At 53.5% G+C, this 14,558-nt stretch overlaps 1 protein-coding gene across 1 annotated transcript in view; it reads left to right on the top strand.

Annotated features, from left to right (window-relative positions):
* The first annotated feature begins 7,500 nt into the window (after positions 1–7,500).
* The window catches only part of PSTPIP1 (proline-serine-threonine phosphatase interacting protein 1), a 39,940-nt gene continuing 32,882 nt past the window's right edge, over positions 7,501–14,558 (top strand). The window contains exon 1 of the mRNA XM_067754776.1: positions 7,501–7,720. Within this exon, the coding sequence (XP_067610877.1) occupies positions 7,688–7,720 (33 nt within the window). The 5' untranslated portion in view covers positions 7,501–7,687. The remainder of the gene's footprint in view (positions 7,721–14,558) is intronic.

The following is a 14,558-nucleotide window of genomic DNA, read 5'->3' as shown; positions in this document are numbered from 1 at the left end:
TCAATGTTAAATTGTGCTGTGGTTATGTAAGAGAATGTCCTTGTTCTCAGGAAATATACACTAAATAATTTAGGGGTGAAGAGTGCCATGTCTCCAGCTTACTCAGATAATATATACTATATTATTAAGCATATATAATTAATTAATATGCATATGTAAGTATATAGAGAGACATAATAATAAAGCAATTGGGTAAAATTTAAATAATCTGCTGAATCTGGGGAAAGAGGACAAGAGTTCTTTGTACTCTTTACTTTTAAAATTATATCAAAATAAAAATGTAAAAATTTTAAAAGCCAAACTAAAACATGAGAAAATGTGCCTTTTACTGACCACCGTAGCAGAGTGCTGGTGAGGGCAGGGCTTAGGAGGGAACTAGGGAGATGGGCACCTGCACCCCAGGAATGTGGGGTCTCACCGTCTGGTGAGAGTCCACTGTCACGCCGTCCACAAGGCTCAGGCTACTAGTCACTCCTCGGCTTTGTTCTGCTGTTTGAAGTCCTGGGAATGAGGCTTTTCCAGTCGATCCTGAGAGGACAGGGCCTCAGCAGCAACAATGCCAGGTGCATTGTGGGTGCATCATCACGGTGGGCTGAAAGCCCGCTCTGCACGGGATCGGAGCTAGGTGCCTTTTCATGTTCTCAAGCACTGGGCTAGGCACGTTAGAAACATCTTATTTAAATTTTAGAGCAACCCTATTAAATACATAGACTTATCATCCCTGTGTTCCAGATGAGGAACTCAGTCTCGGTGAGGTGAGGCTGGAGCCGGGATTCAAACCCCACTCTTCGGACTCCCAGTCTAGTGCTCTCCCTGCTCCCCCCTCCCCGCCCCGGCTGGACATGCCTGGAACCCTCCTGTTTCCGCACTTTGGCCCATGCTGTCTCGTTTGCCTGCATCCGTGCTCCCCTCCCCATTTCTCAACTTAGTGATTTTCTGGCCCAGCCAAGACTGAAGTCCAGGTCTCCTACCTCTGAATCCCAGGTTCTCAGTGATAATTAAACACCAGCTGGGCCACAATCAAGCTTTGCCTTACTGTGAACAAGTCATTTTCTGACTAAATTAAGACCAGCCCAACTGAGGAGAGGAGAGGATGCCGAAAAACTGTTTTGATGCTCTGTTTTGAGACAGAAAAGAGCTACGATGGAAAACACAAAACAAAGCAGGCTGGAAAGGACGGAGGCAGGTGTTGGTGTGGGAGGTGGTTATGCCATGCCTTCCCTGTTAGAATCAGGTCAGTTGTTCTGTCCCACTGGGCCTCAGTTTCCCCATCTGTAAAATGAAGCAGTAAGAGGATAGAAGGAGCTCCCATCCAAGCGTGTATGTCTGACTCACGGACTGTGACTAGAAACTAGGCGGAGTCCGTGTCCCTGACCCAGTCAGGCGGTCTAAGTTGGAGCCTGGCCTTATGTTTTCTAACAAAGGCCCACAGGGCTTCTGATAGGCACCCTTCCTCCATTTGAGAACCTCCAGAGCGTCTCTGTGGGCCCTTCCACCACTGCAGTCCTCCACTCTCTGACCAGTGAGCAGTGGTGGTTCTCAGCCCTCACTGAAGGAGCCCTTCCCCCATGTCTACCGGGCTGGGCAGGGGGTCCTGATTACTCTGCTGGCTGCCCACTGGCCACTTTGCACTTCTTTGATGTCTTTTAAGGATCCTGGCCAACAACACCCAGCTTCTGAAGACCAACGATGGTTGGAAACTCAGAGTCACACCCTGGTTGCTGCACATTACTAAATCTGAAAGCACCTTGTCAACTCAGAAAAGCTGTGTGAGCGGGAAGAAGCTTTATTTTTTGCAACTGCTTTCCTGGGGCAAACTGAAAAACAGAATCTATATCACATTCTGAGGGCCAAGAGCCACACCCTCGGTCCCCTCCGAAGATCTGGGGCCAGGATGTCTCCAGGCGGCAGACATAATTTCTGGGAGCCCTGGGCCCCATCCCGCATGGCCCCTTGTCCCCGTACTTCCTCCTCTGCTACTGACTTCCCTTCTCTCCCCTTCCTCCTCATCATGCTTCTGCTCCAGACCCTGCCCTGGCCCCTCACCTCCAGCCCCACACTCTAGGAAGGAAAGACTCCACTTAGGATGGAACTCTGACAAGTTAACTGAACTCTCTGAGCCTCAGTTTCCTTATCTGTTGGATTAGGTGAGACCTCAGGCATGTGACGTGCTTAGCACAGGGCCCTGGGCAGTGAGACCCCAGCAGGCTTACCGCTGTCGTCCTGGAACTCCCTGTTGCCTGGTCTCACCAGTGAGCTTGTTCTGGTTAATCAGGCCCCAGCTCCCCTCCTGAGGGAGGACTTCCCAGGCAGAGCCCCTCTCTCCTTGCACCCACTGCTGTCCTGCCGTTCGGCACATTTCCCCACCTGGGCTGCCTCCCCGCCGAGACAGGCAGAAGCCCTGCCTTGTTTGTTTCCAGGTCTCCAGACAAAAAGGCTCAGTAAATGCTGGTGGGTGCTCTGCAGCAGAACTTGTTCTATGCTGGGCCAGGGTAGCTGCGGTCGAGAGTGGGAGCCCCAGCCCAGTGGACCTGGCCACCTGGAGGGACCCCACAGGCATTTCCCCCGGGAACAGTGGACCACAGTAGCTGGGTACATGAACATTCCAGTTCAACCATGGGGTAGGTGGGGTGGGAGGGCACACCACAGCCATGCCAGCATCATGGCAGTGCACTCTGCTCCTCCAGGAAGGAAGGAGATACATGTGTCACCTGGCCTGCCTAAAGAATGGCAGATATTATCAAGACAGCATGTTAGCAATGAAAGGGCCAAAACAAATGTCGCTTGGACCAGTGGTGATACTGTTTCCAAATGAAATTCGTGGTAAGGGCCTTCCTGATTCCTAATGTCACCAAGGAGCTTTGAAATGCTCTGTTTCTACAGCCCCTTCCCCTTTCCAGAAGGCTCCAAGCTATTGCTTAAGATTCTTCCTGTATGAGATGAAGTTGAAGGGTAGCCTGGGGCCAGATCATGCAGGCCCTGTAAGGACAATGACCATTGTTCTAACAGCAATGGGAAATCATAGCAAGGTGACAACGGGAAGGTGATGATCAGATTTGGGTCTGAAAATGTCACCCTGCTGTGTGGAGAACTAACAGTAGTGAGCAGGGCTGGCTACAGGGATGTGCATCTTGAAATTCCTAATATTATCTTTGGATTTGTATTTTTAAGTGACGTTTGATGGGACAATGAAGCATGGATTCAGGGCTCGGAGCCTCGGCTCATGCGTGGTCCCGTCTCCTACTACCACCCCTGACGGGTTCTCAGCTTTCCCCTCCCCACTCCTGCCTAGCAACCACTGCCACCCTCTGCCCCCAGCAGGAACCTGGTGCAGGTGTGGGGAGGCTCAGGGTTGACTGGTGGCATCTCAGGATGGGGCACTGCAGCGGTTGTCCCTGTGCCGTGCTGGCAGCACCGTGGCGCATTCAGCAGGTGACTCGGGATGGTGGGTCTCCTGCTCACTTCTGCTCCAGGTACCTAGGGCATCCTGGCATGAGTTGCAATATTCTTGGGCATCACCCTCCACCATGGGAAAGGGAGATGCCTGCTTTACTTCTCTGCCCCCCCTCTGGGGAGTGCAGTCTGGTAACTGGCAGGATGGGAAACCCAGCAGCTTGGGTCTCCTACGGAAGTGAGTCAAGAGATGGAGGGTGCTTGTCCTTCACGTATTCCTATGCCCAAGGGAGCGTAACATTAAATAGCAAGTGAAGCACCAGGACAGGTTGAGAGAACATGGGAAAGGAAAAGACTTTATATTTTAGGACCTTTAATGGCAATTTTCCCCTTACCTTTTTAATAATAGGCCCCATAGTTTCATTTTGCATTGATGCTGCAAACGACATGGCTGGTCCTGGTAGAGAGCATTCAATGAGATCAAGCATGTAAAACACATGCAGGCCCTGCAGGCAGTAAGACTCCCTCAGTGCTGGCTAGTAGTATTGTTTTTGTTGTTTCTTTGGCTCAAAAGGATGGATGAAGTGGCTTCAGGAGCCGAACCCCGCCAGAGGGCTTGCTGTGGCAATCAATGTTGTAATAACTGAGTTTGCATTTTATTCTCAATCCTCAGACCCACTACCTCTTAAATTCTTCAAGTAGATGTGTTCAAATGTCATGCAAAACAGGATGGGGCTCTGCCTGCACAGGGGGACTCCCCCTTTAAGAAAAGGAGCAAAGCGTGCCTCAAACACAGCTGCCCAGACCTCAAGGCAAATTGTGTTTTGAGGCAATTGTGATTTTCAGGACTGGATCCCCCTCCCCAGGGGAGCTGGTGATGAAGGGAGGCCTGAGGGCAGCTCCCTTTTCTGAGGGGAGCTCAGATGACTCTGTCCCCCTCTTCCATCTCCCTGATGTCCCACCAATCCATCCCCTCCTCCCTGCCTGCCTATCTAGGCCTCATCCCTCTCTCAGAGTTACAACAACACCCTCTTCTTGTCTCACCCCCTCCCAACCACTTCCCCTCTGGAGACATCTTTCTAGAACCTGTCTGTGGGTCCTCCAGGGCAGAGACCAGGTCTGTGTCCTCTCTGCCAGGAGTTGGTACCCAGCAGTGTTCGTGGACCTGACTGGGAGAAGGCTGTAGTGGTCACGGTGGTTGGCTCCCAACACACGTAACACCCCAATCAAGGCACCCCCTTCCTGAGGCCAGTGATGGTGGTATATGAGCATGTGACTCAGTCTCCTTCTGGCCAGTGAGACACACGGGGAGGTCTCCCGGGAGACTGGGTGGGGAGGACTTTGGAGAAAATGAGACAAGGAGAGGGGTCCCGTTTCTTCCTCTGTGGCTGTGTCGAGTTGTAGGCCAGAGCCGTTGCAGACGGAGGAGGGAGACAGTCAATGAGGAGAATCACAGAGAAACTGAGCTGGGGCTCTAATGCACTTCACCTGGAGGCCGTGCTGCCTCCAAACCCCTTGTGTGGGTGATAACACACGTCCTCCATGTCAGACCCTCTGGTGTTATGTTCCTTGCGGCCAAGGCGTCCTCAATGGGTGCAAATAACAAAGTGAACCTGGAAGATCATGTGCCAGGGCTGGACTCTCACCCAATGGCACCACCAGCCCCAGCAACCTCCCTGGACTCAGCTTTTCCTGCTACGGATCAGGGTGACAGGTTCTGGAGGCAGAATTGGAGAAAGGAAGGATGAAACCCATTGTTACGAGAGGGCTGTTGATTACAGACACCTGTGAAGGTTAAGACATGGGCTTTGGCATCAGGCAGGCCTGGGTCTGAAGCCTAGCGCTTTACTTACTGGCCTTGGGCGAGTTGCATAAACTCTTTAGTTTGCTCCTCTGTGAAGTGAGGATGATGATAATGTGTGCACCACAGGATGGGGTGAGGACTAAGTGAGGTTGTCCATGTAAAAAGCTTCAGCAAGTGCTCCAAAGCCGAGCTGGCTGTCCTGGTGGCCCAAACTTGGGAGCCGCAAAAGGTGAGGTGTGGGGAGGGAGAAGACCTCTCTGCAGCAGAGTACTTTAGATTGACGTCTCTGTTACTTCCTTCCCCGGTTGCTTCACCCCACAACCAGCATGGCCATCCGTCTGGGGCTGCCCTGACTGGACCAGAGCAGCTGGGAAAGGAAGACCTCCTGTGTGGGAGCCTTGAGATGGACCTTGGGGGATGGGAGGATTGGCCCAGGGAAGGAAGATGAAGGAAGGCATGTCAGGAGGGAGGCTGGGGAGCAGAGGGGCAAAGCTGTGGAGGTAGGAGTAGAGAGGGTACCTTTGGGGAGAGGGAAGAGGCCTGTTTGGAGCAGAAATTTGTGAGGGGTGATGGGAGGAGCCCCTGGAGAGGCAGGGGAGAGAGCCTGGCTATGAAGTTTCCTGCTGATAAGAGGGTAAGAGCCGTCTATCGACAGAAAGTTTCTAGTCCGCCTCCAGAACTAGAAGCGTCACCCCATTTGGTAGATGGAAAAACCAAGGCCAGGGAGGCTGAGTCGGTGCTATCAGAGGCGGTGATGCCATTGGGATGAGGAACAACCTCAGCACTTGGCCTTCGGGTTTCAGAGTTAAATTTACATTAGCTGTCTTCAGCTGCAAGCAGCAGACAGCCTGACTGGGGTGCCTTCAATGCTGGAGATGTTTATTAGCTTGACCCCAAGGATTCTGGAGGTAGGGGGCTACCATGGTAGCCCCACTGCCCTGCAGCTCTCCCTGACATGTTCTCTCTTGGGTGGTTATTGCAGAAGTGTGGGTCTGCCCCATCTCTAACCCTGGGCTTACATAACTGGCACTTGGGCTCTTAGCTCTCTCCTGCGGCAGCTCTCATCCGTCTAATCACCACCAGTCAATGGTAAGGGAGGCATCACCAAGGGTGGTGATTTGTGGACGAGCCTGATTCATCTCTTCTTGCCAACCCACCCTGGGCTCCGGCCCCCCTCCTGATGTCTTCTGCTGAGTGGGCAGGCCCTGGCTCCCCAGGGCGGTATCTGGAGCTCCAGCCCAGGGCTCTTCCCAAGTTGATACCAGACAGAGCCCCCAGCACCTGCCCCATCAAAACCAGAAACTCTAGTAATGTTCTCAACATTACTTTGTGTCTTTTCCAAAGACTGGGGGTGACAGATGGGGAAACTGAGGCTCAGAGAGTTGGAGGGTGGATTAAGGTCCCTCTGAAGGGTAAGGCCCAGACAGAACAGAAACTGGGGCCTCAACCTGGCTTTTCAAACTCCCACGTTTATGCCTTTGTAATCCTGTGTCTCTCGGTCCAACCACATTCTTCCAGCCTGAAGACTCCATCTTCAGAGGGGGGCTTTCTGCCCCAGAGAGTGCCTCACCTGGGGACTTGGAGGGAAGGCAGTATCCACAGGCTGTTACCCCTTGGCTAGTTACCTGCTCACCCCACTTCTGTGCTTTCACAGCTCCCCCCAGCACACAGCTCTGTCTGCGCCCAGACCGTGAGCTCCTTGAGTTCAGGATGTGGACTGGGGCAACGTTCACCCAGGGTCTGATGATGTTCTAGGTTTGGGTGAGCCCCTCCCTCCCTGAAATGGTTTGCTGGTGACGGGTGGAGAGTCGAGCGTCTCTGGACCCGGTCTGGGGTGAGGCTTGGGGTGGTAGGTGACAGCACCCGGGATCCTGCCCTCCTCCTTACCCACAGCTTCAGTGGGCCTCAGGCTCCCTAAGTTTATGGCCTCTGAGAATGGCCCAGCTAGGGCATCGGAAGGAGGCAAGTGGAGACAAGTAGCTGGGTGGCAGATGGCAGGCGGGGCTGCACAGGGGAGCATGGCAGCTCCACTTCCTGTGGGGCGACGGCCCTGGAGCCTGCCCTAGGGGAGGTTGCACAAACCTACCTGCACAGGCCCCGGGCTGCGTCTCCCACTGGCCCCTGCCTCCCCACAGCCCGGGGCTGGCATCCCTGCTCTCAGTCCTGAAGCCTGGGCTGTGTCCTCCGTCTCCACGGGGCTGGTGAGGGGCCGGGCCGGACACTGGGACCCGCCCTCCCATCACTGGGCACCAGCCCTTCCTCATTTTGCTGCTGATTCTAGCCCCAAACAAAACAGGTTGAGCCCTTTTCCTCCCTCTAGCAGTCTCTGGCTTACAGCTGCCTTCTGAGGCACTGCAGACGGCGCCGGCCTGGAAGGGGGGCCCTGGGCCAGCGCTGCCAGGACGGGGACGGTGCGCCTGCCTCCTGGCCCTCGTTCAGCCCTGTCTGTGGCAGGAGAGGGAGCTTTGCCGTGGCAGTCGGCTGAGGAAGATGCCCCAGCTTCAGTTCAAAGATGCCTTTTGGGTGAGTGAAGACGGCTGCCGGTTTGAGCCAGTGGTGTTGGCCCCGGGGAGGCCAGTCCGACCAAAGTTTCCCCGGGGGTGGTGGGTGGGGATGTGGCTCCAAGAGGGGGATTTCTCATAAAAATAGTGGTTGATTTTTGGTCTTTATCATCGTGGAGGTGACTTGGGCTGCTTCTGAGTCAGAAGACGAAGGGGATCCTCAGTCTGGGGTACTGATTTCTCTGCAAACTTCAACACAGTGAGTGGGGGATAGTCTCTGTGCTCCCAGGGCTGGTTTTTCCCCTGAGTGACCCTCTCCCCACAGCAGGAAATTTTTAGGAGTGTCTGATATATGGGTGGGAGCTCGAGGAGGTCTTGTGAGGCGAAGGAGGGAGGGGGTCAGGTTTGGGGACCAGAAAAACTTGACTTTGGATGTTGGCTGTGCTACTTAGAGGCTGGACAAGTCATTTAACCTCTCGGGGTTCCATTTTCCCGCATCTATATAGTAGAGAGAGATATTAATAAATGCACCAACTGGATGGGAGGGTTAAAACAAGGTGAGGTAACAAACTCCCCCGCACCTTGCTGGAGCGCCAAATGGGAATTCTCTTCCCCTCACCCAACCCCTCTTCCTTGCAGACCTCAGGGGTCCTTTGAAGAGGCGACAGGGCTGGGCAATTCCTTGCTGACTTTCTTAAATCCAGTGCACATGTAAATCAAGCCTTTTCCTAGTGAAATTCCAGCACCCAGCTGGCTCGTGGGGGTGAAATGCTTGGCCCAGGCCACACAGCCTGCAAGCCCAGTTTGGACCCCAGATCCCTTCAGCTTTTTTCCAGCTGTCTCTCAACCTCTCCCTCTGCTCCCCAAGCTCTGGCTGTTCCCAGTGGCTCACAGGAAAAAGCTGAGACCTCTCTGGTTACTGCTGGGGAATGTGGCTGTCCTGAGGGATCCCCTCCAGCCCTGCAGAGGACACCTGGCTCTTTGCTCACTTCACACGGCCTCAGTCAACAGCCTGGCCTCCCTGGGCTCTTTCTTGGGGCCTCCGGCCAGGAGACGAAAGCTAACAAGCCAGGTCTTCCTTGCCTTCCAGGCCACGCTCCGCTTGGGGCCCGTGGCCAGCGTGTGAGTGGCCTGCTTCCCGCCGGCACTGACTGCACAGTGGGCAGAGGGATGCCTCTCTGGGCCTCCGTTTCCCCATATCTACAAAGAGGGGCTGGGACCGGCCCAGAGAAGCCAAGGGAGGCAGACCTGGCTCGGCCCATTCCAAGCACCAGGCTGGAAAATGGGGCCCGTGCAAGGGGCAAGGGGCGAGGGGCTGCAGGGGTGGGGTGACAGGCCGGACAGCGGGTCACTACATCACTGCTCTGACTTGGAGTGCAAAGTCTGGGGAAAGGACAGGGCCTGAAAATCCAGGTGCTTAGTCGCCCAAGGCAGGCCAGGACATCTTGACTATATTTTAGCTCCAGGACATCTGTCCCAGCCCAGAGCCCCTGGGTCCACCTTCCCTAGGACAGAGCTGGGCCAAGGAATAGCCTTAAGGCAGGATCTGGGCAGCGGGGGATGGTACATGAGAGAGAGCAGGGTATGGTGGCAGCAGCCGACCTGTGGCAGCTTCCTGAGCGGTATCCCGCCCACGCTCTGTGCTCTCCCCACCTCTGAGCTGCTGCGGGCTTCACGGCCTACAGGTGCCCCCTCTCCGCCACTGCTCGCTCCCTGGGCCTGGGGTGAGGGTGCAGCTTCCCTAGGGAAGGCTGGAGCAGAACGGGAGAAGTGGCCAGTGGGAGCCTCTCACACTGAGCCTGGGCAGATGCCCCAGAAGGTCAGTGGCAGCACCACTGAATTCTAACACCTCTCACGGGAGCTCAGCCCCACCCAGCCCACGAGGACAGCTAACAGTTACTGAGCATTAAAGATGTACCAGCCGCCCGTTCTCAGGACTCTGTATCTGTTCACCCATTTAAACCAAGGAGGTAGATGCTATTGTTATCCCTATTATCCACAAGAGAAGGCTGAGGCACAGAGAGCCTAAGTCATTTGCCCAAGGTCATGTAGCTGGGATGAAACCGGACGGGTTGGCCCCAGTGTGTGGACTCTCACCCAGGTGCTTCATTGCTCTTCTAGCAACAGGGCCCATCACTGGATCTTTGGGCCACGTTGGTGGAGGAGGGAGAAAAACTGTCCTTCTCACCTCCCAGAGAAGTAAGATCAGATGAGGTCCATAGAAGTCTTTTAAAGCCCAATTTACAGACAAATCTGTTAAATGGAAAAGACTTAATGATCTAACTGCCATGGGGGTGTTAGGGACAGGGGCCTGCCTGCCCCTCCCCCTGGCTTTCCCCCACCCCAGTCCAAGGCGCACCAGCTCCATTGTGAGGAGGGAAACAGAAGTGTTTTCTGAGGAGCTAAGAGCTTGCATTGAAGCTTATACACTTTACTCATACAAGATGCCCTATAGTGGTTAGGGCCCATGAACTCTGATTTTACCCACAGTTATAACAAGCTTGGTCGTGTGGTCTTTTAACCTATAGATACAGCAAATAGTAGGGATCTACATTTGGTTAAATACTGGTGGGCCTGAACTGTTAGAGACGGTTTCACAGATAGCTGGTAGCCTGATAGCAAGAGGAGACAAAGAAATTATAAAAAGCAGACACAGTGGTTCAGAAGTGGTGGGAACATTCAGCATGGGAACAGCCCAGTCCCGTCCCTCAGTGCGCCGATATTTGCAACTTTTGCCAGTGTGGCCACACGGTATTTATTTATAGCCTGCGTTTATCTTCAGCAGAACGTTCAGAGGCAGGCCGCTGTGGGAGTGCGGCAGGGGCGGGCCTAGCCACAGGGGGAGGGAAGGGATCGTTTGATGTCTGTTATACACGCACAGTGATAAAGAACATCACGGCTTTGCAGGAAGTTTGCGGCTGACCCTCAGAGCAGGGGCTGTTGGTGAGACAAGGCCGAGGATGAGAATACCAGGTGCTCGAGCTGAGGGGGACTTAGAGCTCATGTAACCTGACTCAGCACCGAGCGGCACAGAAGCCCCCAGAATGCGGGGATACCACCCCCCTTCCCCAGTACACACAGCTTTCCTTGCCAAACTGTACTGCAAGAAACACCTGTCTGCCTCCTCAGTATGAGGCTGGCGAGTGGGGTATGTGTTCAGTCAATGTTTATAGAATAAGTGAATGAACAGTAAATGCATCCACAGTACTCATGCCTTCCTGAACCTATCTTCTCCTTCATTTTACTTTAGTTACATTCTGCAAATGTTTGTTGAGAAGGGTTCACTACCAGGCAGCCTAAGCTGGGCCTCCCATCCCCACGTCCAATCAGGTGAATGAGACTGTCTTGCCCTCAAGGAGGCCAGAATCCGGTGCTGGAGACTGAGCCTGTCTGATAACACGGCCAGGCACGGGGCATACCCAGAGGGGTGCTCCGAGCTGCGCTTTCCCCTCCTACCCCCTCATTGCCTCCCACCTATATGTCCAACCGCCTTTGCAAAGAAGTCACTGGATATTGCTTCAAGAGGGAAAATCTAGGTCTGGACCAGGTTTTATTAAGATCCGCATCCTGTCCCACTTGGGGTTGTTAAAAGGAAAAGTAAGGGCCGCGTATACTACCTCTCACTCCCTGCCCTTCCCTCCCTGCCGCCCCGGCTTTGGGCAGGAACCATCAATGGGGACAGAGAGAACAGGCCTGAACTTTTCCCTCTGACTTGAGGTCACATCTCTCCCCTTTGAGGCTGGGCTCCAGCTTCATCTGGAAACCTCTGTGCCAAGCTGGGAGGAGCTGAGCTCCTCAACAGAGGACAGAAGGAGGTACCACATCCTTGGGTGGGGGAATGACTCACCCAGGATGCACTGGGTGAGGGTGGGGAGAGGGGACTCAGGACCCGTGTGTCTGATCAGCTACTGTTGCCTCTTCTCCTTCCCAGTTCTGAGACTCTGAGGTTCCCCACAGAGGAGGAGACTGAGGTGGGGAAGACCCTCTTTTCAGCATAATTCTGTTTTGAATGTATGTGGGCCTGGGTATGATTTCCTCATCTTCAAAACACCATTGTTAATGACTGCATGGTCCTCCAGCTTGTGGATTTGGTGGACATGTTGTGATTTATTTACCCAATCCCCTATTGTTGGACATTTAGGTTACTACCGATTATTTAGTATTCTGGACAGTGATGTACTGGGTAGATCTTTGTGTATCAAGGTTTTGCACTTGAGGACTACGACTTTGGGTAGCTTCCCAGAAGAGGAGGCATTCCTGGGTGAGAGAGTGGGCCCAGTTCTCTAGCATTTGGCACTAGCAGTCACTTTGGGACCCTTCATAGTCCTCTGGCTGGGCAGGAGACTTTTCATCAAGGAAAGAGGGACCAGAGGGACCTGGAAGGGGCTGGGAGGACTGGGCCTGGAGGGGCTCTGCTGGGAACCTAAGCCCACTCAGGCTTTGTGGGTGGACTTGCAGCAGGGCAGGGCCCTGTGGCCTTGAAGGCTGAGGGGGCCAGTGGCTGAGGAGTGGGGTCCTCCCGAGAAACAGGGGATTGTAGAGGCAGGAGGTGGGAGAGGGAGGCCCCTGGCTGTCCTTCCTTTGCCGCCACCTACTGCCTTCCCAATGTCTCCCTGGCCATGGCTGTCAGAAGGGGTAAGGATGGACTCTCTTTCTGTGCTGGTTGCAAAGCTCTTCAAGGCATGGTGTTCTGTGTAAAAAGCATAGAGCCAAGCAGTGTGTCTTGCATGCGACCTGTTGTGAAAAGTGGGGGAAATAAGCATTTATGTCGGCACAGGCTTGTATTAACAGCGAGAGTCTCTAGAAAGACACACAGAGAACTAATTAAATTGATAACCTTGGGGGGAGTCAGAGAAAAGCGATTGATGGGTTACAGGGCTGGGTGGCAGTGAGCGTTGTCACTATGTATCTTTTTATAGTTTTTAATTTTTGAACATGCAAATGTATAACCTATTGAAAAATTAAATTACACAACTAAAAATGAAAAAGAGAATGTTTATTTCCTGTTCTGTGAAGATTTTTTTCTCTGAGTCCCAGCTACTTAAATCATCCCCAGAGGAGCGACAACAGTGCCTGTTTGTTCAGTGCCTGTTAGGCGCCAAGCACTGCGACAGTCATTCCATGCATGTCCCCAAATCCACCCTGCAGGGAAAGACTTGCCAAAGTCCTCCTGTCTGCAGAATGGAGGCATGGGCAGGTCAAGGGCCTAGTTCATGGTCATATGTCCAGGACAAAGCAGGGGCACCCACCTAGCTCTGTCGGACCCCGTCCAGTTCTGCCCCTGACTCCAAGGAGATTGACCAGTTCTTGGTTCAATGATAACTCCTGTTGGATATAAGGGCGGCTCCCTATAGGTTAACACTGGTTTCCATGGTTTTGGAAGTAATGTGATTTTTCTCTCCATAATTTTCTGCAAGTGATCACGGATTACGTATTTCATTAAAAGGAAAATATTTTAAAACACAACTAAGCAATTCCTGTTTTCAAGGCCAAGATGGTGTTTTTAGGCGACATTTGTAGCTCGATAGCATGAACTCTTCCACGTACCCTGTGCAGACTCTGTGGCGCGTGTGCCCGCTGGGACCTGAGAACTTGGTTCCTCAGCGCCCACTCCACAGGACACGGTTGGCCGTCTAATGGCAATAGGTGACTGCAGAGGTCTGTGGTTGTGTTTGCCCTGCTGTTGCGATGCCTGCAGATGCTCTCCTGTAGGATTTCCTGGAGGCGGTGTCCTGGGCCAAGAACATAACCCACACCTTTGATTTTATTATTGGTGGAAAACAAGATCTGCTTCTCCAGACCCTCTTTTTGATCCAATTCCCAGGAACTCATGGACTTTTCCTAGCTGCTCCTGGCACCTCCCCCCAGCCGGGGTTGCCAGCTCCTGGGATGGAAGGGAGGGCCTTGCTTGGGTTTGGAAGGGTTGGTGAGGATTTGGGAGGTGGGAGGAGGGCAGAGGGTGCTCCAGGTGGAAGGAATGGTGCAGGCAAAGGTGTGGAAGGGGGAGAGGGCACAGTGGGTTTGCAAGATGGTTTTCTGGCCCAGAGGACTGTGCAGGGTGACTGGTAGGAAGGGAAGGCCCTTGCCGGCTTGTGAAAGGTCTTGACCAACCTTGAGTGAAGGCAAAGATGCTTTCTTCCTTTTTGCACCCTCTGCAAGGATGGATGTTTCCACTCATGCAGAGGCTTGGAGGCTGCAGGCTGTGGGTAGGATGCCCGCCCACCTCGCCTAGAGCCTGGCTGACGCTGCAAACCACACGATAGAGGGAACTTGTGGAAACTGAAACTGCCTCACGTCCAGCTAGAGAGAGTGGTACCCTGTGCCCTGGGGGCTGCCCATGCTAGGGCTCCCTGCTGTGCTAGCTCCGGAAGGTCCCTCCCTCATGGGCTCAGTCACTCCCTGTCTTCCAGTCTCAGAATGGGGAATAGGCCTCTGTGAAGCTTCCACCCTCACTCGCTGAGGGGAACCTGGAGAATCCTTTCCCCTCTCTGAACTTCAGTTACCTCATCTGTAGGATGTCAGAGTGATTCTCACCTAAGATAAAGGCTTTGAAGATGGAGAGGCTCAGGGGTCCACATTCTTCTGCTCAGCATCAGGAGTTAGCAGACCAGTAACAGATCCCAAGGGATCCCCACTTATAATTGGATAGGCGCCTACAGGGTGAGCCTCATATGTGGATCCTCCCAGTCTCAGGATGCCTCCCCAACTCTGTTCACCATTGCATATTAAATTCCACCATTAGAGAGTCATTCCTATGGCTTCAGGTGACAAGATGCAATAGCCCCATGAGGTTGGTATTCTTATTCCTGCTTTATAGAGAAGACTGAGGCTTATAGAGGCGATGTGGGCCTGGGGATACC

The sequence above is a fragment of the Pseudorca crassidens genome, chromosome 1 (assembly GCF_039906515.1).
Source record: "Pseudorca crassidens isolate mPseCra1 chromosome 1, mPseCra1.hap1, whole genome shotgun sequence".
NCBI classification, from domain to species: Eukaryota; Metazoa; Chordata; class Mammalia; order Artiodactyla; family Delphinidae; genus Pseudorca; species Pseudorca crassidens.
The sequence above is the reverse complement of the archived record's forward strand: the minus strand, read 5'-3'. Positions and strand labels throughout refer to the sequence as shown.